Genomic DNA, 27,672 nt, shown 5'->3' on the forward strand with positions numbered 1-27,672 from the left:
CCTCTGGAAGACATCATGTATCATTCCAGTTCCCAAAAAGAATCGGCCCAGCAAGCTGAATGACTTCCGACCAGTGGCGCTGACTTCACATGTGATGAAGACGTTGGAGCAGCTCTTCCTCAGCCTCCTCAGACCCCAGGTACAACATGCCCAGGACTGTCTGCAGTTTGCATACCAGGCAGGTGTTGGTGTAGAAGACGCCATCCTCTGCCTGATAGACCGAGCCCACTCGCATCTGGATAAGGGAAATGGCACAGTGAGGATCCTCTTCTTGGACTTCTTGAGTGCCTTCAACACCATCCAGCCCCTACTGCTGCAGGACAAACTGAACAGGATGCGAGTGGACCCCTGCCTGGTCACCTGGATCTCCAGCTACCTCACTGACAGGCCGCAGTACATCAGGCTGAAGGACATCATGTCTGACACTGTAATTAGCAGCACTGGAGCACACCAGGGCACGGTGCTGGCCCCTCTTCTCTTCACCCTGTACACCGTGGACTTCTGCTACAACTCAAAGCTGTGTCACATTCAGAAGTTTGCCGATGACACAGCCATCGTTGGGTGTATCAGTGACAACAGAGAGGAGGAGTATAGGAGCCTGGTGAGGGACTTTGCTGTGTGGTGCAACAGGAGCCATCTGCAGCTCAACACCTCGAAGACCAAGGAGCTGGTCATTGACTTTGGGAGGTCCAGACCAAGGTCATGACCAGTTCTGATCGAGGGAGTCGAGGTGGAGGCTGTGGATTCCTACAAGTACCTTGGGCTGTGGCTGGACAGCAAGCTGGACTGGACTTGTAACACCAATCACTTATACAGGAAGGGACAGAGCAGGCTATACGTCCTTAGGAGGCTGCGGTCCTTTAACATCTGCAGGAAACTCCTGTGGATGTTCTATCAGTCTGTGGTTGCCAGTGTCCTGTTTTACACCGTGGTGTGCTGGGGGGGGCAGCACATCCAAGAAGGACACATCCAGGCTGGACAAACTGATCAGGCGGGCCAGCTCTGTGGTCGGCATGAAGCTGGACTCTCTGGTGACAGTGGCAGAGAAGAGGTCTATGGACAAACTATTGAACATCATGGACGATGCCAGTCACCCTCTGCACACCATCATCAGCAACCAGAGGAGCCTGTTCAGCGACAGAATGCTCCTTCCCAAGTGCAGGACGAGCAGACTCGAAAACTCCTTTGTCCCTCATGCCATCAGACTGTACAACTCCTCTCTGGGGGGGGGAGGAGTAACAGGAGGACAGAGGATGGGAAGGAGCAGTAGCCTAGTCTAACAATAAGCAATACCGGACAATGTGCAATATAATGTGCAATATCTTTCCTGCTTCCCCCCACCCACCCACACACACACTTACCCTAACCCCACTTCTCCCCCCTTTCCCCCCTTCCTCTCTTCCCCATATCTTATTCTTTTATATTTGTATATGTAAATACTCATCTCATCTCATCTCATTATCTCTAGCCGCTTTATCCTTCTACAGGGTCGCAGGCAAGCTGGAGCCTATCCCAGCTGACTACAGGCGAAAGGCGGGGTACACCCTGGACAAGTTGCCAGGTCATCATCACAGGGCTGACACATAGACACAGACAACCAGTCACACTCACACTTACGGTCAATTTAGAGTCACCAGTTAACCTAACCTGCATGTCTTTGGACTGTGGGGGAACTGGAGCACTCGGAGGAAACCCACGCGGACAACATGCAAACTCCATACAGAAAGGCCCTCGCCGGCCACAGGGCTCAAACCTAGACCTTCTTGCTGTGAGGCGACAGCGCTAACCACTACACCGCCATGCCACCCTCCATAGATTATGACATCGTAAAATTAATAAAGTAAGTAGAAACAGCACGATGAATGTATTGAAATGTAACTGAGAAAAAGTAAAAAATCTGTCTGAAAAGAGAGGAAAAATATACCGCAGCAACAACTCGAACAAGCATAATTACTCAAGAAAGTACATGTGCACAACTTGTTCCCACCTACTTCTGATGTGTTCCCTGTATGTCTCTCTTCATCCTAGTGCCTCCTTAGCCTCACTGTTCAGTTAGATTTCGCCTCCAGCTTGATGTACTGTCCTGGGAAGTTCACCTGCTAACCCGCCAAAACCTGCTATTAGCCTGGGAGAGTTAGTTATGCTAACATTAGCTAATTTAGCGAAACCCCCGCACATGCAGCCTTTACTGTTTCACTGTACCCATGGACATTACAAAGAATAAAACATAATCACGCCTCCACATTGTATTAACATTGAAGTTGCCTCTTGCTATCCAATTTGAGTTACAGTGCTCAGCGTAAATGAGTACACCCCCTTTGAAAAGTAACATTTTAAACAATATCTCAATGAACACAAACAATTTCCAAAATGTTGACAAGACAAAGTTTAATATAACATCTGTTTAACTTATAATATGAAAATAAGGTTAGTAATATAACTTAGATTACACATTTTGGGCGGCACGGTGGTGTAGTGGTTAGCGCTGTCGCCTCACAGCAAGAAGGTCCTGGGTTCGAGCCCCGGGGCCGGCGAGGGCCTTTCTGTGTGGAGTTTGCATGTTCTCCCCGTGTCCGCGTGGGTTTCCTCCGGGTGCTCCGGTTTCCCCCACAGTCCAAAGACATGCAGGTTAGGTTGACTGGTGACTCTAAATTGACCGTAGGTGTGAATGGTTGTCTGTGTCTATGTGTCAGCCCTGTGATGACCTGGCGACTTGTCCAGGGTGTACCCCGCCTTTCGCCTGTAGTCAGCTGGGATAGGCTCCAGCTTGCCTGCGACCCTGTAGAAGGATAAAGCGGCTAGAGATAATGAGATGAGATTACACATTTTTTCAGTTTTGCTCAAATTAGGGTGGTGCAAAAATGAGTACACCCCACAACAAAAACTACTACATCTAGTACTTTGTATGGCCTCCATGATTTTTAATGACAGCACCAAGTCTTCTAGGCATGGAATGAACAAGTTGGCAACACTTTGCAACATCAATCTTTTTCCATTCTTCAACAACGACCTCTTTTAGTGACTGGATGCTGGATGGAGAGTGATGCTCAACTTGTCTCCTCAGAATTCCCCAAAGGAAATAATTTCTTTACACCACAAAGGTGAAGGCTACAAGAAGATCAGCAAAGCTTTACTTATCACTCAGAATACTGTCGCAAAAGTGGTACAAAAATTTAAGAAAGATGAAACTACAACCATCTCACAGATGTCCAGGTCATCCACGGAAGTTAACACCTCAACAGGAGCGTCTTCTGATGAGAAAGGTTGAAGAAAATTGGCATGCAAGTTCACTGCAGTTATCTAAAGAAGTAGAAAGCCAAACTGGGGTGACTATTTCCCATGACACAATACGGTGTACGCTACAGAGGAATGGCATGCATGGATGCCGTCCACGAAAGAAGCCTCTCCTAAAGCCCAGGCACAATAAAGGCCGCCTAGAGTTTGCCAGGGCCCATGCTGACAAAAATGAAGACTACTGGGGCTCTATACTCTGGAGTGATGAGACCAAGATAAATGTTTTTGGAACCGATGGCTTCAAAACTGTATGGTGTCGCAAAGGTGAGGAATACAAAGAAAAATGCATGGTGCCTACAGTGAAACATGGTGGTGGCAGTGTCCTTACGTGGGGTTGCAGGAGTGCTGCTGGTGTCGGGGAGCTGCATTTCATTGATGGCATCATGAATTCACAGATGTATTGCTCTATACTGAAAGAGAAGATGCTACCATCACTCCGTGCCCTTGGTTGTCGTGCACTTTTTCAACACACATCTAAGGCCACTATTGTATTTCTGAAGAAAAACAGGGTGAAAGTGATTCAGTGGACAAGTATGTCTCCTGATCTGAACCCAATCGAACACCTATGGGGAATTCTGAAAAGACAAGTTGAGCATCACTCTCCATCCAGCATCCAGTCACTAAAAGAGGTCGTTGTTGAAGAATGGAAAAAGATGGATGATGCAAAATGTTGCCAACTTGTTCATTCCATGCCTAGAAGACTTGGTGCTGTCATTGAAAATCATGGAGGCCATACAAAGTACGAGATGTAGTAGTTTTTGTTGTGGGGTGTACTCATTTTCGCACCACCTTAATTTGAATAAAACTGAAAAATGTGTAATCTAAGTTATATTATTAACCTTACTTTCACGTTATAAGTTAAACAGATGTTATATTAAACTTTGTCCTGTCAACATTTTGGAAATTGTTTGTGTTCACTGAGATATTGTTGAAAATGTTACTTTTCAAAGGGGGTGTACTCATTTACGCTGAGCACTGTAGCTACCTTGTTGGCCTTAATTGGCTTAATGCCAGTCAAGACTGTCATGTTAGCCCTTTTTGAATTCGGTATTTTACAATGCAAAGCTAGCTGAAATGTACGGTATACCAACAATATAAGTTATTTTTAACTGTTGCATCAGTTGAAATATCAAATAACTTGTTTAATAGATGATTAAAAGACACTTACTGCAGTCGTGGATGTAGAGAAAATGGCGCCATTAAAAATCCACATCGGTTAGAAATGAGGCGGGGAGGTGGGCAGGGCTTTTCAGAGTACTTTTGACACCAACTGTTTTAACTCTGTAAATTTACACCAACACTGGGGGGTGTCTTACTCTAACTGATGCTGAAAAAACTCTGAAAGAGTCAATGGACTGTAACACTGCATTTTTTACACTGGTGATTTTACTATGTAGTTTGACCCTGGCCTCAGGTTTCTGTCATTTGTATGGGTTTCCACTGGGTTCTCTGGTTTTCTCCAACCTCTCAACAGCCTTTGTGTGAATGTGTGTGCATGGTGTCTAACGATGGACTGGAGTCTTACAGGGTGTATTCCCACCTCACGCAGAGTTCCCAGGATCGGCACTGGATCCACCTTGATCTTGACCAGTATAATGCATTTACTGAAGATACATTAGGGATGCTTGGTGCTACAGTGGTTAGCACTGTTGCTTCATAGCAAGAAGGTTCTGAGTTTGAACCTTACAGCCAACTGGGGCCTTTCTGTGTGGAGTTTGCATGTTCTCCACATACCTGAGTGGGTTTTCTCTGGGCATGCCAGTTTCCTCCAACAGTCCAAAGGCATGAGAATGATTATTCATCTCTGTGTTAGCCCTGCAATACTTCTTGCCTCTCATCCAAAGTCAACTGTGATTGCATCCAGCTTCCCCCATGGCCCTGATGGATAAGTGGTATAGTCAATGGATGGATGGATGGATGGATGGACGGATGAAGATACAGTGGGGCAAAAAAGTATTTAGTCAGCCACCAATTGTGCAAGTTCTCCCACTTAAAAAGATGAGAGAGGCCTGTAATTTTCATCATAGGTACACTTCAACTATGAGAGACAGAATGGGGGGAAAGAATCCAGGAAATCACATTGTAGGATTTTTAATGAATTAATTGGTAAATTCCTTGGTAAAATAAGTATTTGGTCACCTACAAACAAGCAAGATTTCTGGCTCTCACAGACCTGTAACAACTTCTTCTTTAAGAGGCTCCTCTGTCCTCCACTCGTTACCTGTATTAATGGCACCTGTTTGAACTCGTTATCAGTATAAAAGACACCTGTCCACAACCTCAAACAGTCACACTCCAAACTCCACTATGGCCAAGACCAAAGAGCTGTCAAAGGACACCAGAAACAAAATTGTAGACCTGCACCTGGCTGGGAAGACTGAATCTGCAATAGGTAAGCAGCTTGGTGTGAAGAAATCAAGTGTGGGAGCAATTATTAGAAAATGGAAGACATACAAAACCACTGATAATCTCCCTCAAACTGGGGCTCCACGCAAGATCTCACCCTATGGGGTTAAAATAATCACAAGAACAGTGAGCAAAAATCCCAGAACCACACAGGGGGACCTAGTGAATGACCTGCAGAGAGCTGGGACCAAAGTAACAAAGGCTACCATCAGTAACACACTACGCCACCAGGGACTCAAATCCTGCAGTGCCAGACGTGTCCCCCTGCTTAAGCCAGTATATGTCCAGGCCCGTCTGAAGTTTGCTAGAGAGCATTTGGATGATCCAGAAGAGGATTGGGAGAATGTCATATGGACAGATGAAACCAGAATAGAACTTTTTGGTAAAAACTCAACTTGTGTTTGGAGGAGAAAGAATGCTGAGTTGCATCCAAAGAACACCATACCTACTGTGAAGCATGGGGGTGGAAACATCATGCTTTGGGGCTGTTTTTCTGCAAAGGGACCAGGACGACTGATCTGTGTAAAGGAAAGAATGAATGGGGCCATGTATCGTGAGATTTTGAGTGAAAACCTCCTTCCATCAGCAAGGGCATTGAAGATGAAACGTGGCTGGGTCTTTCAGCATGACAATGATCCCAAACACACCACCCGGGCAATGAAGGAGTGGCTTCTTAAGAAGCATTTCAAGGTCCTGGAGTGGCCTAGCCAGTCTCCAGATCTCAACCCCATAGAAAATCTTTGGAGGGAGTTGAAAGTCCGTGTTGCCCAGCGACAGCCCCAAAACATCACTGCTCTAGAGGAGATCTGCATGGAGGAATGGGCCAAAATACCAGCAACAGTGTGTGAAAACCTTGTGAAGACTTACAGAAAACGTTTGACCTCTGTCATTGCCAACAAAGGGTATATAACTTATTTTCCACCATAATTTGCAAATAAATTCTTTAAAAATCAGACAATGTGATTTTCTGGATTTTTTTTTCTCATTTTGTCTCTCATAGTTGAGGTATACCTATGATGAAAATTACAGGCCTCTCTCATCTTTTTAAGTGGGAGAACTTGCACAATTGGTGACTGACTAAATACTTTTTTGCCCCACTGTACATTAATGAATGAAGGAACAAGACAAATGCACACAACTCTTATAGTTTTACTGTCAAGCTATTGGTAGATATGAGATTGTAGCCCCTGTGTAGTTTGTAGTTCACTCCTGTGGTTTAGAGCACCAGATTTTAGAAGCAAGCAGTTTAATTCTGAACATATGCTCACATTCAATCAGTATGACATGATGGCCTATGATGGAAATAAAACCTCATCACTTTGTCCAGGTATGATAAAAAGAGCAAGAAGGATGTGGGTGGATAAAATAGAATCAGGGAAGGTGTAGATTGAGAGAGTGCCCATGGGAAACATTATATAAGTGACAAAAAGAAATAAGTGAGGAGAAAAGCCATGGGTCCTCCATAATGAAGAAATAATTGGATAGCAGAGTGAGAGATTTGGGTGAGATTAACAGTTTCTGCCATGTCAGTTATGAAAATGGATGGAAGAGTCAGAGGAAATAAGGGTATGTAATACCTCTATTGTCTTTCACTATCATCTCTTTTACTACTGAGTCTCAAATTTCACACTTGTATTTGTTTGATCTTGCCCAAATTGCCTGTTATGATTGTTCCATTCTGACCTTTGGGATATATAGCTACATACATAATGTATAAAGATCATCTTAGCTGGCTCTCGCCTTTGGTAAAATAGTACAGTTTTTATGTAGGATACATGTTACAGCTTTCCCTTAATCCCCCTTTCATTTTGATTGCTCTAGCCACCCTCTGACCTGTAATATAATTCTTACTATGCTTATCAGCACAGAATGCATGCATACACCTTTTCTGTTTTATTATTAATAATTATATTCCTGGTATTGTATTGTACACTGGAAAAAAAAATCCTTTGGATTTACTTGATTTTAATGTGTACCGTACATCGGTCCCACATGATCAGAATGTGGATGGCTGACATAATTTCCTTCTTTTTCTCAATGAATTATTACTTCATCTCATCTCATTATCTCTAGCCGCTTTATCCTGTTCTACAGGGTCGCAGGCAAGCTGGAGCCTATCCCAGCTGACTACGGGCGAAAGGCGGGGTACACCCTGGACAAGTCGCCAGGTCATCACAGGGCTGACACATAGACACAGGCAACCATTCACACTCACATTCACACCTACGGTCAATTTAGAGTCACCAGTTAACCTAACCTGTATGTCTTTGGACTGTGGGGGAAACCGGAGCACCCGGAGGAAACCCACGCGGACACGGGGAGAACATGCAAACTCCACACAGAAAGGCCCTCACCGGCCACGGGGCTCGAACCCGGACCTTCTTGCTGTGAGGCGACAGCGCTAACCACTACACCACCGTGCGGCCCAAATTATTACTTGTTAAACCAAAATATTTCAATCATGTTAGACTATTTAAAAGAATCAAGTGGCTTGAACTTTTTTTTTTAAAGCTATTGCAATGCCAATTAATTGAGTAACGTTAAAGTGATATCATGTTCAGGATACCTGATTTTTAAATGGAACTTTAACTTGATTTGTTAATGCTAATATTATTTAAAGGTTTTATGTAATGTAAAAGCAATTTTATGTATGTCCTTACAACCCAAGTTAGGTCTCAATTTAACTTCATTTGTTAAAGTCAGACAAATGCATTGTAGACATCAGTTTTGTATTTAAGTGTGTGCAAATACAAAAATCAAATATTAAAAAAAAGATTGCATTGACAAAAAACAAAGATTCAGAGTTCTGTATTAAACTTTGACTGTATTGATCCTTAAAACTTTACAGATCACACATGTTACCTGAACAAAAGGATTCAGTGCAGTTGCCATACAGTAAATTCAGCATAAAACACACAGCAGATACAGTATAAACTTATCGTAGTACATTCAAAAAAATACTGTGAACTGTTAGTACAGTGCAAACAGTGCATTTTCAAGAGTGAATACAAAATAACAATAACAGTATTTTATTTTCACAGTGCAGTTTTCATCAAATCCTGCACTCTGATTGGCTGGCGAGCGGGTCCGTATCCTATGGTACGGACCCCGGTTACGGGCCCCAGTTACGGACCTCTGGTGACTCGCTCGTTCACAACAACAACAAACATAGTAGCAATTTTTGTCAACATTTATCTTTTTATAAGATTTATTTATAAGATTTTTGATAAAAATCTTATAAATTTTTGCCAGCATTTCTCAGTATAATAGCATTAATTTTACATCATGGATAGCGATAACGACAGTCTTCACAGCGAAAGCGAGTTTTACTACCCTGAGGAAGAAGAAAAAAAAGAAAACATTTCAGGAGAAAGCTAAAAACCTGTAACTGTTGCTAACGCTGAGCTGAACATGGCTGAATCCTCATCTCATTCTCATCTCATTGGGCCAGTTGTTCAAAGGTAATCTTAGCGGATTTTGGTAATCGGATTGGATCAAATCTTGAAAATGGGTTGTTCAAAAGAGAAAGTAGGATTCTGAAATCTGATCAGATCATGTAATCCAATTCTAGTTTCAATCTGGATCAAACCTTCAGTTTGTGTTGTTCAAAACTTTTCAGAAGGATCTGGATAACTTTAATCCAAAAAAACAAGATTACCCTGATCCCAACAGGGGGTAGGATTTCAAGGTGGATATCAGGTAGAAAATGTAGTAAAACTTCAAAAATTGGTCCAATAATACAACTGCATTATTTAGTGATACTTTTATTTATGTTTTGCACTTGACTTGTTTAACCAATACAGTGATAAAGTAGAAGGCTACCAATTAAGCCTTTCAGTATTGTATTATATATATATATATATATATATATATATATATATATATATATATATATATATATATATATATATATTTTTTTTCCCCCAAACAGAATTCATTAACAAACTAAAATACATTATGTTTTTCTGTCATTGACCATTGTAGCCTATATTAATTTCAAAGAAACAATCAGAGATGACAGATGCCATCAAAAATAATTTCTAACAATTGCATCCCTTACTACACGTCCAGTCTGTCCCACATTCTGACAAAACGCCAGAGGTTGGTCTGGTTCTTCAACAGGCTCAGGTGCATCATAAACGTTGTCACAGAGAGGCACATTGCGTCTGGTAGCGATGTTGTGTAGGACAATACATGCAAGTATTATGTTACATGCTACCTGTAGTTTCACTCGTAAGTAGTTAAGGCATGCAAAGCGTCTCTTTAGAACTCCATTTAAACGCTCAATTGAGCATCTTGTTTTGCAATGAGCAGTGTTGAAGCGTGCCTGAGCAGGTGTGGCTGCTGCAAGAAAAGGAGTCATTAGCCATGGTAGGAGTGGATAGGCACTGTCTCCTAATATTATGCCATCCGGTCAGTTAGTTTGGAGCTCTCTGTATAAAGCACGCTCCCTCAGGATACGTGCATCATGAACAGACCCAGGCCACTTCACAACACAGTTTGTGATGATTAGGTCAGCGTCGCCCACAAATTGAATGTTGATACTACGCCTCCCCTTTCGGTTGATGTACTCCCAATCCCTTTCATGAGGTGCTTGGATATGCACATGTGTGCAGTCAATAACCCCAATAGTATTGGGCATGTTCCCCAAAAGAAAAAACTTGTGCTTGGTCTGTGCAATCTGGTCATCCTTTGGAAATGAAACAAACTGATTGACCAGGCTGGCCAATGCAATTGACACAGCTTTCACTACATCACTCACAGTTGACTTGTCTACTCCTATATTGTTACCAACAACTTGGTAGAAAGTCCCAGATGCATAGAAGCGCAGAGCAATAAGGACCTGTTCTTCCACGGACAGACTGTGACTCCTTCGGGTTGTCCGTTGAAGTTTTGGCCTGACAAGGTCTGCAATGTACATAATATCTGCATTCCCAAAGCGAAAGTGAGCATACATTTCTTCAATGGTGTATTGCTCGAGTAGTTTTGCATGCTCAACATACACCCTTTGATGGTATCCTCTTCCTCCAACATGGTGGTAGCGATGGACAATACCTGCCATTTCAGTGTCTCTCTGTAAGTCCTCTGAGAGAGGCTGAATATAAGATGGTTGTCAAATACCCACCCACTCATTAGTTGATGTCCTTCAGCTTGTGTTCAATTACATCAATCATGTCCAAAGCCTATGAATACTCTGTTCACTGCAACAGATGAGGTGAAACCATGGACTCAAAAGGACCTAATTTCACTGTTGCAGAAACCCATGCACTGCTGGAGGGTGTAAAGCACCATTATGCCTCAATAATAGGAAGTTCTAGTTCAGGTGCAATAGTAACTAACAAAAAGAAGAAAGACATTTGGATTGAAATCACCCAGAATGTGAATGCAATGGGCTCTGGCCAGAAGAGGACCTTGGATCAAGTGAAATTTAGATGGAAGAATCTGAGGGACAGAGCAACAAAGGACCTCGCTGAAGTAAAAAACACCCAAACGGGCAACAAACCCTTTAAGAAAGGTGAATACACAGATGTGGTTCTGGACATTATTGGAGGTGAGAACTCTAATGCTCTGCATGGGATTCAAGGTGTTGTAGGGGATGGTGAGCCAACTGTAGAGCAAAGTGAGCCAGTTCCCCTTAATGAGGAGGAAACAGTTATTCTAGATCTCAGCCCTGTTACGGAAGAACAACCTGTATCCTCACAGTTAGAGCCAGCAGTCACAGGAGCTCAGAAAATATCCTTGAAGCGTCCTTTGCCAAATAAGAATGATGATGCCTATCAATTACTACTTAAAAGAGAAACTGAAAGGGCAGAAACACAGATACTCCTGGCAGAGGAACAAATCAAACTGACCAAACTGCAGCAAACCAAAGCAAAACTTCAGATCCTCATCCTGAAAGCAGGCCTTGAAAATGCTGGTCTTCCCTCCTCATCTGAAGAAGAATCCTGTGAATAGGACATTTCTTTTTTTATTTAAGATATTTTCAAAATAGTCACAATGTATTTGTTCATGTATTTTTTATTTTTTGTTGCTCAGAGGAGGTTGTAAAAGCAATTATGAACAAAAGTGGGTCTTTTTGTGGGTTATTTTTGTATTTTGTCTCAAAATAAAATACATTTAAGTGACCCCCATATTGGCTCTTCCACCTGTTCTTTACATACCTGGTAGCCCGCATTGTGATATGCTGTCCCATTTAGAGCATTGGTTATCTGGATTAGGTAATCTTGAAAATGGTGTATCTGAATTAGCGTGATCCAATCCAATGTTGTTTTGAAAAACCGGCATAAAAGTAAGAAGTATTACCTGATCCTGGATAGCAAAAAATGTGATTTGGAAATAAGGATCATTTTGATCCAGATTAAATTTTTTGAACAACTGGCCCTTCATCTCTAGCCGCTTTATCCTGTTCTGCAGGGTCGCAGGCAAGCTGGAGCCTATCCCAGCTGACTACAGGCGAAAGGCGGGGTACACCCTGGACAAGTCGCCAGGTCATCACAGGGCTGACACATAGACACAGACAACCATTCACACTCACATTCACACCTACGGTCAATTTAGAGTCACCAGTTAACCTAACCTGCATGTCTTTGGACTGCGGGGGAAACTGGAGCACCCAGAGGAAACCCACGCGGACACGGGGAGAACATGCAAAATCTGCACAGAAAGGCCCTCGCCGGCCATGGGGCTCGAACCCGGACCTTCTTGCTGTGAGGCGACAGCGCTAACCACTACACCACCGTGCCGCCCTGGCTGAATCCTGAATGACTCAATTTTGTATAAATAGGGGACTACATAGGCGGCAAAATGTAGTTTTGTTTCCTGCCATGGAAGTGCACTTGTATACCGAGGAGGAAGCAATTTGCATTACAGCCATGAATGAGGATTCAAAATGGCGGCTCGGCTCGGTTTTCCCTTTCGGGCGCTCTCGTTTTCTGTTAGAATTTGGTAAAAAAAAATTAATAAATATATTATTTACCAGCTTAAGGTCGGTCCATATCGTGAAATACCGTGACCTCAGTCAGTACTTTCAAGACCTCGGTCACGGTATTTCACGATACGGACCTCCCAGCTGGTAAATAACAAATATTTATTGACGTAAACCAAACATGCCTCAAAGTGAATAAGGCAAATAAGTTCGAGTGCTTCATAAAAAATAAAATCAATAAATAAATAATTAATAAATAAATAACATTACCATGAGGGTTAACCCTGTGAACACCATTTTACATAGCTGACAACTTTGACAAATCAAAGTGGATTTACAAACAAAAAGTAATCAACCCTGCATAAACTCATCACTGAGAAATAAACACACACACACACACACACACAAAAAGTGGATATACAACAGAAATCACTCTGTCCCATTCACTGAGAGAGATTATTTTTCAGAGCAAGTGCTTTGTTGGAAAGTTTACCTCCATCCAGTTTCATCCAAATCTTTTGGATTACCTCAAAAGTGTAGCGGAGGTCAGCAGGGTAGCTGAGATTCAGTGCATACATCAGTCCAAACAGCATAGCAACAGCTAATGCTACATTATCAAGATCTTGTAACACCTTGATGCCTTCAAGAACAATGCCAATGTCCTCTGCTTCATCACTTGAAGCATGTTCTTTAAGAACATAGATCCCAATGGTGGTGTCTTCAATGGCCTCAGTGATGGTGTTTTGATCCATGCTCTGTACAAAACAGACAAAAGGTAGATAAACCAAAGTTAGGTAAATCAAACCTTTTCACCAAGCCCTATCAAGAAAAGGATAAACATAAAATAGTGACACTATAGATCTAGGTAAGGTGAAAGGAAGGTAAATTTAGAGACAAAAACAAGTAACTACAGCAGAACATTATATAAACATTTAATAAAATGGAAACATTATCTGTTCCATGAGAACACGCTGTGAATGCACCTGCTGATTGGCTAAAATAATGTTGTGAGGCTCGGTCCAAGCCACTTTGTTGCCCATTTACAGAACCATGGTTGTGTATGAACACTGGATTCTTTTTCAGTGCACACACAGATCAGACAGTTGGCGAACCATGAGGAGATATTTACCGAGTTTGATAAAAAGTGTATTGTGCAACTGTTCTCGAGAACCATTTATTCTACCTTTAAGTTAATTCGTGTAGGTGTGTGTGACCACAGCCTGTACTGCCAGACACGACGTGGAAGCACCGGTAGTGTTTTTGTAATTATGTAGAATTCCTCTGGGGTCAATAGAAGTTGCATGCTGTAGCTTTAAAGAAGAACTGAAGGCAAATTTTTTTATCATCAAAATTCTATTTGTCATTTTATTAAATATAGGAATGCATTTTTGATCGCTATTTTGTCGCTGCTATAGCAAGTTATGAGTGTTTGAAATATCTCATCTCATTATCTCTAGCCGCTTTATCCTTCTACAGGGTCGCAGGCAAGCTGGAGCCTATCCCAGCTGACTACGGGCGAAAGGTGGGATACACCCTGGACAAGTCGCCAGGTCATCACAGGGCTGACACATAGACACAGACAACCATTCACACTCACATTCACACCTACGGTCAATTTAGAGTCACCAGTTAACCTAACCTGCATGTCTTTGGACTGTGGGAGAAACCGGAGCACCCGGAGGAAACCCACACGGACACGGGGAGAACATGCAAACTCCACACAGAAAGGCCCTCGCCGGCCCCGGGGCTCGAACCCAGGACCTTCTTGCTGTGAGGCGACAGCGCTAACCACTACACCACCGTGCCGCCTGTTTGAAATATGCTATGTAATATATCAGTCCGTGTCAAAGCAATGTCCGTAAACGCAATTTGTTGAGACCTGTGCGAGACATCGTAGGAAGGAAGTAAAACGTACAGCAGAAATCAAAGTGACCAACATCTGCCAACGATCCCTGTGTCTGAAATCACTCAATTGTTCACTATTCTCTACATAAGGAATTACTATATAAACTATATAGTGAGCTCACTGATAAAATGAAAAAACGCTTTCAGACACTAGTCCGTCATGCTGGTATTTATGTCATTACTGTCACACAATTAAAATGTGCCAGATCAGTCGGCTGGTGGGTTTTCAAAATAATAAACACATGCATGTATTTTTGTGATAAATCCATATTATACTGAGCATATTTCCCACATTAAATAAATACAAAGTACCTGCATCTTTCCATTTTTTTAAATCAAGGCTGAATACTTTCTTCTTTGCCGCTGCCTTTATTAAATCAAATTTGTGACTTAATTTGATTTCTTTCAGTGCAACCGCAAAAAAAGACACATGTGCTGTCTTTCAAATGCTGATGTACAGTAATCAAGCTGGAAGTTTGTTTTGTTTTGATAGCAATCAGGAAAGTTTGAAAAAAGTAGGCAGTAATCGTCATTTAAACTCATTTTTGTGCAATATTTCGTTTGGAAAACAGTTTTCAAAATGGTGGCACCGAGGCTGAAACTTCACATTTCGAAGTCTCGCACAAGTCTGGTGAAGATCACGCGGATAAGCAACGCCTGCTGTGGACAAAACTAACTAAATTCAACACGGCTAAAAACCGAACAGGCTGAGAAGTATAATATTTAATTTCAATTAGTTGCCAATATGAGTCAAGATATATGGTTACTAAAACCAAAAACGTAATTGAATAACACGTTAATTAAGAAATAAAGCAAGTTTAAAAATAACTTCAGTTCTCCTTTATCATTGACATGAGCCCGTGTTTTACTGACACTTGCACCAACACATTCATAGCCACACCAGCATTTATTTGACACGTTTACTCACACACACACACACACACACACACACACATATATATGTGTCAGAAAACAGAATCCAGGGACACATGTCCGCCCGGGGGCATTTTGAGTTATTGACAGATTCAGAAAGTACAGTTTCTAAGCTTTCCAGTGATGCCTTCCATGTGGAGATCTGACAATATTTGAAGAATATGTGGCCTTTTGAAAGTGTATACTTCTTAAAACAGGAAAGGGAGAAAATCGCCCTCAAAGTTTTCCATCTCAGTTACGCTGGGTGTAGGGCAGGCACATAATGGTGCTCATTTGCATGACATTAAGGAAAGCTCTACCCCCTACTAGCTAGCACGATGCTACTTTTCATGTAAACAAAGATCACCACATCAATTTTCCTTCCATGCAAAGTATGCCCAACACAATTATGAAGTACAAAAATAAGTCCTAAAGTATACTTTAACGTTTTGTGGTTGAAAAATTACTCACACCGTAAGAAAGAAAGATAGCACAATGATGACACAACTAACACAACGCTAGTTTCATGTAAAGCCTCGGTCACAACCGGCCGTACAGTACGTGCTCCTACGGCTGGTCTACGTGCAAAAAATGCAAGAAACGCACGAGAGCACGCGTGAGATGTGCTGATTTTCGAGCCGTAGACCGGCCGCAGAGGTTTTTTGTCATGTCAAACAAACTCTACGGGCGCTTACGTTTTTTTCAGGTTGCAAGACAAACTTACGGCCAACGCGCGTCTTTCTCCGTGAACAACAACAACAAAAAAAAACAGCGATTTGGGAAACGCCAAAAATCGCACGGCCAAAAAATCTTACGTCCGGTTGTGACCTAGGCTTAACCAAACCACAACGCTCTCTGTTACATGCAAAAATAACCACAAAGCCTTAGATTAATAAACTTACCCCATCAGAAAGAGAAACGGCGCCTTGCACACATCAATGCCTCCGATGGAATGTAATCCTAGAACGGTCCGTGTATCATCTGATTATTCAAGTATTCCATTCAATCTGGAAAACGAGGTTGCATTTTTTTTTGCTAGAAATGGTTATCTCCGATGTAAATACCATGTGTCTGTTTGCTTCGCGGTGTTTCAGCTCCTCTGCGCTCTGTTTAACTTGCTCATTCCATAGTGAAATTACACGCCTGTATGCAGCTAAGTAGCCACGAGCTCAGCTCGTATCATACAGCTGATTCGCAAAAAAAAAAAGACTTAAATCATCATGTGAATGGCCCATATGGTAATTTACCCACACCTCCCAGCAGGCTACAGTCCTGACAAAAACGAGACAATTTGCAACAAAAAATGCATGCTTTTCCAACAAAACAATCTATTATCTGAAATACTGATTGCATTCTTCAAGATCTCAACTTGCACATGATGGAAAAAAAACAAAAATCACAAATTAAAAAAAAAAAAATGCTTCTTTTGCGATTATCTCGGATTCGTTTCGGCCGACATGTGTCCCTGGATTCGGTGAGGGGTCACACACACACACACACACACACACACACACACACACACACACATATATATATATATATATATATATATATATATATATATATATATATATATATATATATATATATATATACACACTGTGGGGCAAAAAAGTATTTAGTCAGCCACCAATTGTGCAAGTTCTCACACTTAAAAAGATGAGAGAGGCCTGTAATTTTCATCATAGGTAAACTTCAACTATGAGAGACAGAATGGGGGGGAAATAATCCAGGAAATCACATTGTAGGATTTTTAATGAATTCATTGGTAAATTCCTCGGTAAAATAAGTTTTTGGTCACCTACAAACAAGCAAGATTTCTGGCTCTCACAGACCTGTAACTTCTTCTTTAAGAGGCTCCTCTGTCCTCCACTCGTTACCTGTATTAATGGCACCTGTTTGAACTCGTTATCAGTATAAAAGACACCTGTCCACAACCTCAAACAGTCACACTCCAAACTCCACTATGGCCAAGACCAAAGAGCTGTCAAAGGACACCAGAAACAAAATTGTAGACCTGCACCAGGCTGGGAAGACTGAATCTGCAATAGGTAAGCAGCTTGGTGTGAAGAAATCAACTGTGGGAGCAATTATTAGAAAATGGAAGACATACAAGACCACTGATAATCTCCCTCGATCTGGGGCTCCACACAAGATCTCACCCCGTGGGGTCAAAATGATCACAAGAATGGTGAGCAAAAATCCCAGAACCACACGGGGGGACCTAGTGAATGAAGTGCAGAGAGCTGGGACCAAAGTAACAAAGGCTACCATCAGTAACACACTACGCCACCAGGGACTCAAATCCTGCAGTGCCAGACGTGTCCCCCTGCTTAAGCCAGTACATGTCCAGGCCCATCTGAAGTTTGCTAGAGAGCATTTGGATGATCCAGAAGAGGATTGGGAGAATGTCATATGGTCAGATGAAACCAAAATAGAACTTTTTGGTAAAAACTCAACTTGTCATGTTTGGAGGAGAAAGAATGCTGAGTTGCATCCAAAGAACACCAAATCTACTGTGAAGCATGGGGGTGGAAACATCATGCTTTGGGGCTGTTTTTCTGCAAAGGATCCGTGTAAAGGAAAGAATGAATGGGGCCATGTATCGTGAGATTTTGAGTGAAAACCTCCTTCCAGCAGCAAGGGCATTGAAGATGAAACGTGGCTGGGTCTTTCAGCATGACAATGATCCCAAACACACTGCCTGGGCAACAAAGGAGTGGCTTCGTAAGAAGCATTTCAAGGTCCTGGAGTGGCCTAGCCAGTCTCCAGATCTCAACCCCATAGAAAATCTTTGGAGGGAGTTGAAAGTCCGTGTTGCCCAGCGACAGCCCCAAAACATCACTGCTCTAGAGGAGATCTGCATGGAGGAATGGGCCAAAATACCAGCAACAGTGTGTGAAAACCCTGTGAAGACTTACAGAAAACGTTTGACCTCTGTCATTGCCAACGAAGGGTATATAACAAAGTATTGAGATGAACTTTTGTTATTGAGCAAATACTCATTTTCCACCATAATTTGCAAATAAATTCTTTAAAAATCAGACAATGTGATTTTCTGGATTTTTTTCCCTTGTTTTGTCTCTCATAGTTGAAGTGTACCTATGATGAAAATTACAGGCCTCTCTCATCTTTTTAAGTGGGAGAACTTGCACAATTGGTGACTGACTAAATACTTTTTTGCCCCACTGTGTGTGTATATATATATATATATATATATATATATATATATATATATATATATATATATATATATATATATATAAAACACACACACACAGAGACACACACTAACACACTGTCCTAAACATGTCATTACTTCATACAAGTTCTTATTTCCCCTCCTCCCCCCACCCGCCATAGTCACTGTCTGGAGCGCAGGGGCGAAGCTCAATGAAATCTACTCAAACAGCCGGCTAATGGCTGCTCTCCACTGGCTGCAACTTTAACGAAGCATCGTGGTCAGTAGGAGGACTGGGAGCCGGGGCTCAGCACGATTACTGACGTTAACTGTTGTTAACTGTTAACTGTAAATTAACTAGCGGGTGTTAGCCGGCTAACAATACTTCCTGGCAACATTTGAACGTATTCTATTTCCGGTAGAGACTAAACTCGATTATACTGAGGGGTTTTTTTTTAATTCAATCAATTTCAATCAACATGAAAGAAATTAGTACATTCAGCATTCTCTATAAACAACTTAATTTGTTTTTAAATTAAATGTAATTTTATGAAACCATGTTCACAAGCAGAATATAAATTAATTGTGTTGCATTTACTAACTTAATTTTTGTAAATTTAAAGACCCCATATTTCCCTTTTTTTCAGTGTAGGCCAGGAATTATCACTGTTCATAAAAAGAAGATCACAAGCACAGAGAGAATAAAAGTAGTTCAAGATTTCAGTCTCAGGCTGAAATATGTTCTTACTGTAGGAAAATAGATTGCAGCAATATTTGCAGCAGTTGCAAATTTATAAGAACTTAAACAAACCAGGTCTTATGGACACTTAAATATGGTTACAGGTAAGTTTTGAGGCAGCTAAAAGTGAAGAAGATTTAGAACAGCTTTTAAAGATTCTGAAAGAAGAGCGTGAACAAAGAGGGCTGAACATCAACAAGAAGAAAACAAAAATTATGGTATTCTCCAAAGATGAAATACCCCCAAAATGCAAAATCATTCTTTATGGCAAAGAAATACAAGTAGAACAATTCAACTACCTTTGCAGCACCCTAAACCAAGACTGCAGATGTCACACTGAAATCAGAAAATGGATAACAGTCGCAAAGAAGACATTTACAGATATGTCGAATACACTCACAAACAAAAACCCATTAATGAACACAAAGAAAAGACTCATGAAATGTTACATATGGTCCACCTTGACCTATGGATGTGAGTCATGGACACTGAGCAAACTAGATATGAATTGCCTGGAAGCACTGGAGATGTGGATTTACCATAAAATGAAGAGAATATCCTGGATCAAAAAATGAACAAATGATGATGTACTGGAGCTGGTCAGTGAAACAGGGAACCTCATTTGAACTATCCACCAAAGACAATTAAGGTTCATTGGACATATAGTCAGAGAAAACTCAATTGAAAAATTATGCATCAAAGGAAGAGTGGAGGGAAGAAAAAGCTGAGGAAGACAAAAACAGCACCTTCTGCAGAGTCTGGCATTGGAAACATGTATGAAAGCTGTGGACCTGTTACAGTTGGCGTGGGATAGAACTGGTTTCAAAAACATGGTTGCCAACATCAGACTCTGATTTGGCACTTGAAGAATAAGTTGTTTTGAGGCAGGGAAGATGTAGCTTTTCTTGCAACTATATTCATAAACAAGGCCACTTGCAGTATCATCAATGCAGAGTACTAAGGTACTATCCCTTTTCCACCTAAGTACAATATTCATCTTTCAATCACAATGCAGTTGAATTCTGGAATCTGTTTGGTCAGAAGGTATTGGTTAGTTGTCTGTAAAAGCAGCTCTGATAGTAACACCAGCTGTAATTTAGAAGATAAGATTTTATTCATGTAATACATTATGGTTTCAGGTAGCCTGGGCCCGCCCATCCTAAGCATGACGCAACACGAGGGCCTGTTGCGAGCTTAGTCTGGCCAGGCAAGCTATCTACAGCTCTTCCAAGCTCCCGAAAAATAGGGAGCCAATCAACTTTGAGCATCTCCAACGGCCCTGGGTAGAGGCGTGTTCAAGGCAGTGACGTAGTAGAACTGCGACCGGAAGCCATAGATTGTTTACAGAATCTATGCCGGAAGCGCTTCATTCACTAGAAACATTACGAACATGGAGCAAGTTCTCATTGAAAACGGAGCAAAGAGCAGCCCTGGAGGTATTTATTGAAAGGAAGGACATTTTCGCCTTGCTCCCGACCGGCTTCGGTAAGAGTTTAATCTACCAGTTAGCCCCGTCGCATCACATACATCAGAGGAAAGAGTGATGTGATTGGTTTAAGCTTCGTCACAGCCTTTTCTGGCTTCGACCAGTAGCAAACTGAGGCATTTCAGGGAGGTGGGTCAACCACGCACTTTGGGAAACGGTTGGGCTTAATATCTTTGCCAGACCAAATGCTCGCAGAGCTTTGAAGTCGTGTTAGCCAGACTAGGTTTCGGGGCAGCACAGTGGTGTAGTGGTTAGGACTGTTGCATCACAGCAAGAAGGTCCTGGTAAAACCCAGCTTGAACACCCAGCGGCCAGCGAGGGCCTTCCTGTGTGGAGTTTGCATATTCTCCCCATGTCTGCATGGGTTTCCTCCAGGTGCTTCGGTTTCCCCCACAGTCCAAAGACATGCAGGTTAGGTTAATTGGTGACTCTAAATTAACCATAGGTGTGAATGTGAGTGTGAATGGTTGTTTGTCTCTGTGTGTCAGCCCTGCGATAACCTGGCGACTTGTCCAGGGTGTACCCCGCCTCTCGCCCATAGTCAGCTAGGATAGGCTCCAGCTTGCCTGCGACCCTGTAGAACAGGATAAGCAGCTACAGATAATGGATGGATGGATGGATGGATATTATGGTTTCAGTAGTAGAAACTCATTCACAATGATTTCTATGGCATGTTTAAATGTGATCTTATTTCTCATCTCATCTCATTATCTCTAGCCGCTTTATCCTGTTCTACAGGGTCGCAGGCAAGCTGGAGCCTATCCCAGCTGACTACGGGCGAAAGGCGGGGTACACCCTGGACAAGTCGCCAGGTCATCACAGGGCTGACACATAGACACAGACAACCATTCACACTCACATTCACACCTATGGTCAATTTAGAGTCACCAGTTAACCTAACCTGCATGTCTTTGGACTGTGGGGGAAACCGGAGCACCCGGAGGAAACCCACGCAGACACGGGGAGAACATGCAAACTCCACACAGAAAGGCCCTCGCCGGCCATGGGGCTCGAACCCAGACCTTCTTGCTGTGAGGCGACAGCGCTAACCACTACACCACCGTGCCGCCCCGTGATCTTATTTAAAACAATAAATTTAATTGTGAAGTTTTCTGTCAGGAAAAGTTTTTAACATCTATGGAAGGAGTCTCCAGGGTCAGGAAGTTCTCCACCACAAGCAAATATTCAGGACAGTTTATACTTTCTGGTTTTAATATGACAAGCTGTGTTTTTTTTTCTTCTTTTGTCTTATTAACTGCAAGAGAGAGACAGGGTTGTAGTACTTGAGTCCAGGACTCGGACTCAAGTCTGACTCGTGCCCTAATTTTAAGGATTCATGACTTGACTTGGACTTGAGCACTGATGACTTGGACTTGGGCTTGTGCATTAACTGCATTCGGATTCGTAAATTGGAGATGAGGACTTGGATTTTTTTCTTTATTTTTTGTAACATGCCATAATAATTTGGCATAAGATATTTATATCTACATTAATTTTTATACTAATTTCGTGCAAGAGAATGCACATTCACCTGTTCGTACATCATGTTCAGGAACAAACTAACGTTAATGGCGTTAAAATGCCTGGAGAGAACGCCCCTAGGATTGTTGACTTTGCTCAACAGACTTCTCATGCAGTGGGAAAAAATGCACTGCTATGTGTTCCATATGTAGAAGAACTATCGAGGAGACGACGGGGACAACTTCCAACTTCAATTGTCATTTGGCAAGACTCCACCCAGAGAAGTAAGTGACACGCTATGTTCATTGCTCTGTTGATAGCGGGGCTTGTTTGCTGACTGATGAACTAGCTAGTGTTAACCCTCTTTCATGTTATTTGCCCTGTTGATAGTGGGCGGGGCTTGCTGTCCAATGAACAAGCTTTTTATCTGGAGCCTATTAACTAAAATGGGGCAGTTAAGCAGTAACGTTAGTCCAACACAGTAGCAGAAATGGTTTCACGTAAAGGCAGCAACAGCCACCATCAAATGGTGCGGTTGGAGTCTTGATCCAGGACTCAACTCGGATCAATAGTGGACTTGACACAGACTCAACTCGAAATTTTCTTTAATGACTCAGACTTGAACACTGGGGATTCGAGACTGGACTCAGACTTGAGGTTTAGTGACTCGACTACAACACTGTAGAGAAAAATAGTAAACTATAATAAAAGAAGAATACAATAAACTCAGATTGAGTTTTATGTTAAAGATGATACAACGGTTAAACAGTATGTTTAATTGAGAGTGTGAGAATGGCTGATGTGAGAGTGCAAAGCAGTAGCAGCAAGCATGGTCATTAAAAATTAGCGCAAGGTACAGTGACTTGTACTTTAGCTCACAAGGAAGCACATATTTGTCAGTTTATGTAGATTCTACAGTTTTTACAGTGTAAAGTTGTTTGTAGTGTCAGAAGATGCTGTAGTTTCTTGTCTTGATGTTTTCAGGGATCACGAAAATATGAGTCATCTTTGCTTCAGTCACTAGTTGTGATACAGATGCAGATTGCTGAAATGTCATTTCATGTCATCTGCCTTCCATTAGCATGACAACATACAGTATAATTACATCACATAATGTGATCTAGTATTGGATGTTGGTCTCTTAGTGTTTTTACAAGTACAATTATGAGGAAATTGGTGTAGTGCAGTGTAGTATTAGACCAAAACTGGACTTTGGTCAGAAATGAGGCAGAGTAGAAAGCTGCCAGCATGTCACTAAGGGTTTCTCAGTTTCTCACAACTTTGCCTAATCTTTATTGCCATATTGACCAGAGGGCAAAACTGTTGCTGTTCGTGTGACTTTGTGCGTTAGTGTTGATTATTTTCCTCTTCTTCTTCTGAAAGTTGTCACTGATCTCTTCTGACATGTGTGTGTATGTGTATCTCCATACAGATTTGATTACCAGGAGCTTCTACACAACTCAACTTTCTGCCTAGTGCCTCGTGGCCGGCGACTCGGGTCTTTCCGTTTCCTTGAAGCCCTGCAGGTAGGTGCCTTGACGTCGCCTTTGATTAAAAAAAAAACCCTGAAGATCCCAGACTCCCACCACACCCCCATACTATGAGACCGGTTTCTATGGCAACTGGTATTGGCCTGACAGGTTGGAGTCTTGTTGTTACAGAATGCTGATGTTTGGGTTATTAGTATTGACCTCCTGTCTTCTTTTCAGCTGTTTCCTGTTCTGTAATGAGAAAAGTATTATTTATACTCTCTCTCTCTCTCTTTTTAAAGTAATCTTACTTTTTCTTTCTCACGTTCAACTGTGTCTGCTTTCAAACTACAGATCGAAGTTAGAATTTTTGCTCAGTCTTTTGTACACTATATACAAACAATAAATCTCTTCATTAACAGCCTGGAGTTCAGCGACAACAGAAACAGTTTAGTAGAAATTAAGTTTTACCCAGTGCATGAAGTAATGAAGACAAATAGTCACAGCTATAATTCTAAATCAAGTTTTCCCTTATGAATTATTTCTACAACAGTACTGTTGAATTTTCGGTTCTGATTGGTCAGAAGGTGTTGAGTAATTTTCTATAAGAGCAGCTCTGATGGTAGTTTCTGTTACAACACAAATCACAGGTTTATATTAATGTGCACGTTGTAATATGCTATTGTTTCTAGTAACAGCTCATACAGTGGTGCTTGAAAGTTTGTGAACCCTTTACAATTTTCTATATTTCTGCATAAATATGACCTAAAACATCATCAGATTTTCACACAAGTCCTAAAAGTAGATAAAGAGAACCCAGTTAAACAAATGAGACAAAAATATTATACTTGGTCATTTATTTATTGAGGAAAATGATCCAATATTACATATCTGTGAGTGGCAAAAGTATGTGAACCTCTAGGATTAACAGTTAATTTGAAGGTGAAATTAGAGTCAGGTGTTTTCAATCAATGGGATGACAATCAGGTGTGAGTGGGCACCCTGTTTTATTTAAAGAACAGGGATCAATCAAAGTCTGATCTTCACAACACATGTTTGTGGAAGTGTATCATGGCACAAACAAAGGAGATTTCTGAGGACCTCAGAAAAAGCGTTGTTGATGCTCATCAGGCTGGAAAAGGTTACAAAACCATCTCTAAAGAGTTTGGACTCCACCAATCCACAGTCAGACAGATTGTGTACAAATGGAGGAAATTCAAGACCACTGTTACCCTCCCCAGGAGTGGTCGACCAACAAAGATCACTCCAAGAGCAAGGCGTGTAATAGTTGGCGAGGTCACAAAGGACCCCAGGGTAACTTCTAAGCAACTGAAGGCCTCTCTCACATTGGCTAATGTTAATGTTCATGAGTCTACCATCAGGAGAACACTGAACAACAATGGTGTGCATGGCAGGGTTGCAAGGAGAAAGCCACTGCTCTCCAAAAAGAACATTGCTGCTCATCTGCAGTTTGCTAAAGATCACTTGGACAAGCCAGAAGGCTATTAGATAAATGTTTTGTGGATGGATGAGACCAAAATAGAACTTTTTGGTTTAAATGAGAAGCGTTATGTTTGGAGAAAGGAAAACACTGCATTCCAGCATAAGAACCTTATCTCATCTGTGAAACATGGTGGTGGTAGTATCATGGTTTGGGCCTGTTTTGCTGCATCTGGGCGAGGATGGCTTGCCACCATTGATGGAACAATGAATTCTGAATTATACCAGTGAATTCTAAAGGAAAATGTCAGGACATCTGTCCATGAACTGAATCTCAAGAGAAGGTGGGTCATGCAGCAAGACAACGACCCTAAGCACACAAGTCGTTCTACCAAAGAATGGTTAAAGAAGAATAAAGTTAATGTTTTGGAATGGCCAAGTCAAAGTCCTGACCTTAATCCAATGGAAATGTTGTGGAAGGACCTGAAGCGAGCAGTTCATGTGAGGAAACCCACCAACATCCCAGAGTTGAAGCTGTTCTGTATGGAGGAATGGGCTAAAATTCCTCCAAGCCGGCGTGCAGGACTGATCAACAGTTACTGGAAATGTTTAGTTGCAGTTATTGCTGCACAAGGGGGTCACACCAGATACTGAAAGCAAAGGTTCACATACTTTGGCCACTCACAGATGTGTAATATTGGATCATTTTCCTCAATAAATAAATGACCAAGTATAATATTTTTGTCTCATTTGTTTAACTGGGCTCTCTTTATCTACTTTTAGGACTTGTGTGAAAATCTGATGATGTTTTAGGTCATATTTATGCAGAAATATAGAAAATTCTAAAGGGTTCACAAACTTTCAAGCACCACTGTACACAGGGACTCCAGCTTTGCAACAGTCTGAAGTAAGGCTGTAATTTCAGTGTTCTGCCATGAGATATTCTTTGCGATGAAGGGCTTGTCAGTAACATGACAAATTCACTTAAAGAGAAAGAGAGAGAGAAAGTGAACGATGAGAGTGTTTACTGCTTCTAAAACATAAGTGAGAACAGAAATTTGTTTCACAGATGTGACACAACATCACTGTCGTCAGCTGGCCATCGCTAGTGATGATGACTGCTTCATTAGGATGCGCAGAAACACAGATAGGCTGCGAGGCCTACATCAGAGTCGTCCACAGGGGTGGCATGAATGGCCTGGCTGAGGTGCCATGGAATGTCTGGCTTCATGAGCTCTTATATACTCCCTTTGCCGCTTGTCTTCAATTGCAGACACTGAGCTTTTAACTATGTTTTGCCATGTTGCTCTATCCCATGTCTGATTGATGATTCTGGCATTCTTCATGTTCCTCTTCAAGATGTCTTTGTACCTCAGTTTCTGTCCTCTTTGTCTCCTCTTTCCGAGGCTCAGTTCTCCATAGAAAACAGCTTTGCATAGTTGTGTGTCAGGCATGCACCAGATGTGTCCAGCCCAACAAAGTTGGGAGGCTGTGATAAGGGCTTCCACGCTTACTGTATTGGCTCACCTGAGGACTTCGGGGTCCTTGGGTCGGGGACCTTGTCCTGCCATCTTATTTTGAGGATTTGACACAGGTGTCAGAGTTGTAGCCTGGTCAGTTTCTTGAAATGTTTACGGTAGAGTGTCATGTATTCGGTGGCGTAAAGCAGAGATCGTAAGACTGCGGCATTGTATACTTTCAACTTGGTGGTTCTCTTGATGTCATGGCAAGACCATAGTTGCTTTTGTAATGCACCAAAGGCTTTGGTGGCAGCTTGAATCCAGCGGTCTACCTCCATGTTTGATGAGTTTGTGTTGGTAACTGCACTGCCTAAGTAGATTAAACTCTCAGGACTCCTAAGAGGCGTTCCATTGACCAAAACAACATTGTTTGACCTTGCCTGTGGCTCAGATGACAAAAACATCACATGTTACTATAAACAGATAAAAAATAAAAGTTGTTCTTAAACAAAAATTTAAAATTGCAATTGTTTGGCAAATAAAATACTCCAGAATACGCTGATCAATTGTATGATACTGTATTAACCATAATTTCACTTCACATTGTTGATTATTTTCCTAGAATAGCATAACACCTGGCCAAGTGTTTTATTAGCTCATCTTGTCATAAGGCCAATGAGCTGTTGCCATGGTATGGCATCAGTCATCCACAATTCAGTTAAATCGCATCTCCTCCATCAGTTCTCCATGGATTTTCTATCCAACTGTTTTGTTTGAAAGAACTCATCACTCCACACAAAACTTGATTGTTGTTTTGTCAATTTTTTTTTTTTGCTAACGAGTTAGTAATTAGGCCAAATTAATGAATTTTCCAGGCCTCTCACTAGAATTGTATCTCTCTCATTTCTCATCCAATTCCATTTCTGATCAATGTTTTGGGTCGATTTTCCCTTGAGAAACACAACTTGGTCATTTGTTTGTTGATTTTCCTGTT

General features: G+C 41.7%; 1 protein-coding gene across 1 annotated transcript in view; it reads left to right on the forward strand.

Moving 5' to 3' along the window:
* Positions 1-27,672, forward strand: part of LOC132881451 (exostosin-1) — a 417,070-nt gene that overhangs the window by 320,073 nt on the left and 69,325 nt on the right. Inside the window, exon 2 of the mRNA XM_060913916.1 lies at positions 23,742-23,835. Coding sequence (XP_060769899.1) covers positions 23,742-23,835 — 94 coding nt within the window. The remainder of the gene's footprint in view (positions 1-23,741; positions 23,836-27,672) is intronic.

This window comes from Neoarius graeffei, chromosome 2, assembly GCF_027579695.1.
Source record: "Neoarius graeffei isolate fNeoGra1 chromosome 2, fNeoGra1.pri, whole genome shotgun sequence".
Classification (NCBI taxonomy): Eukaryota; Metazoa; Chordata; class Actinopteri; order Siluriformes; family Ariidae; genus Neoarius; species Neoarius graeffei.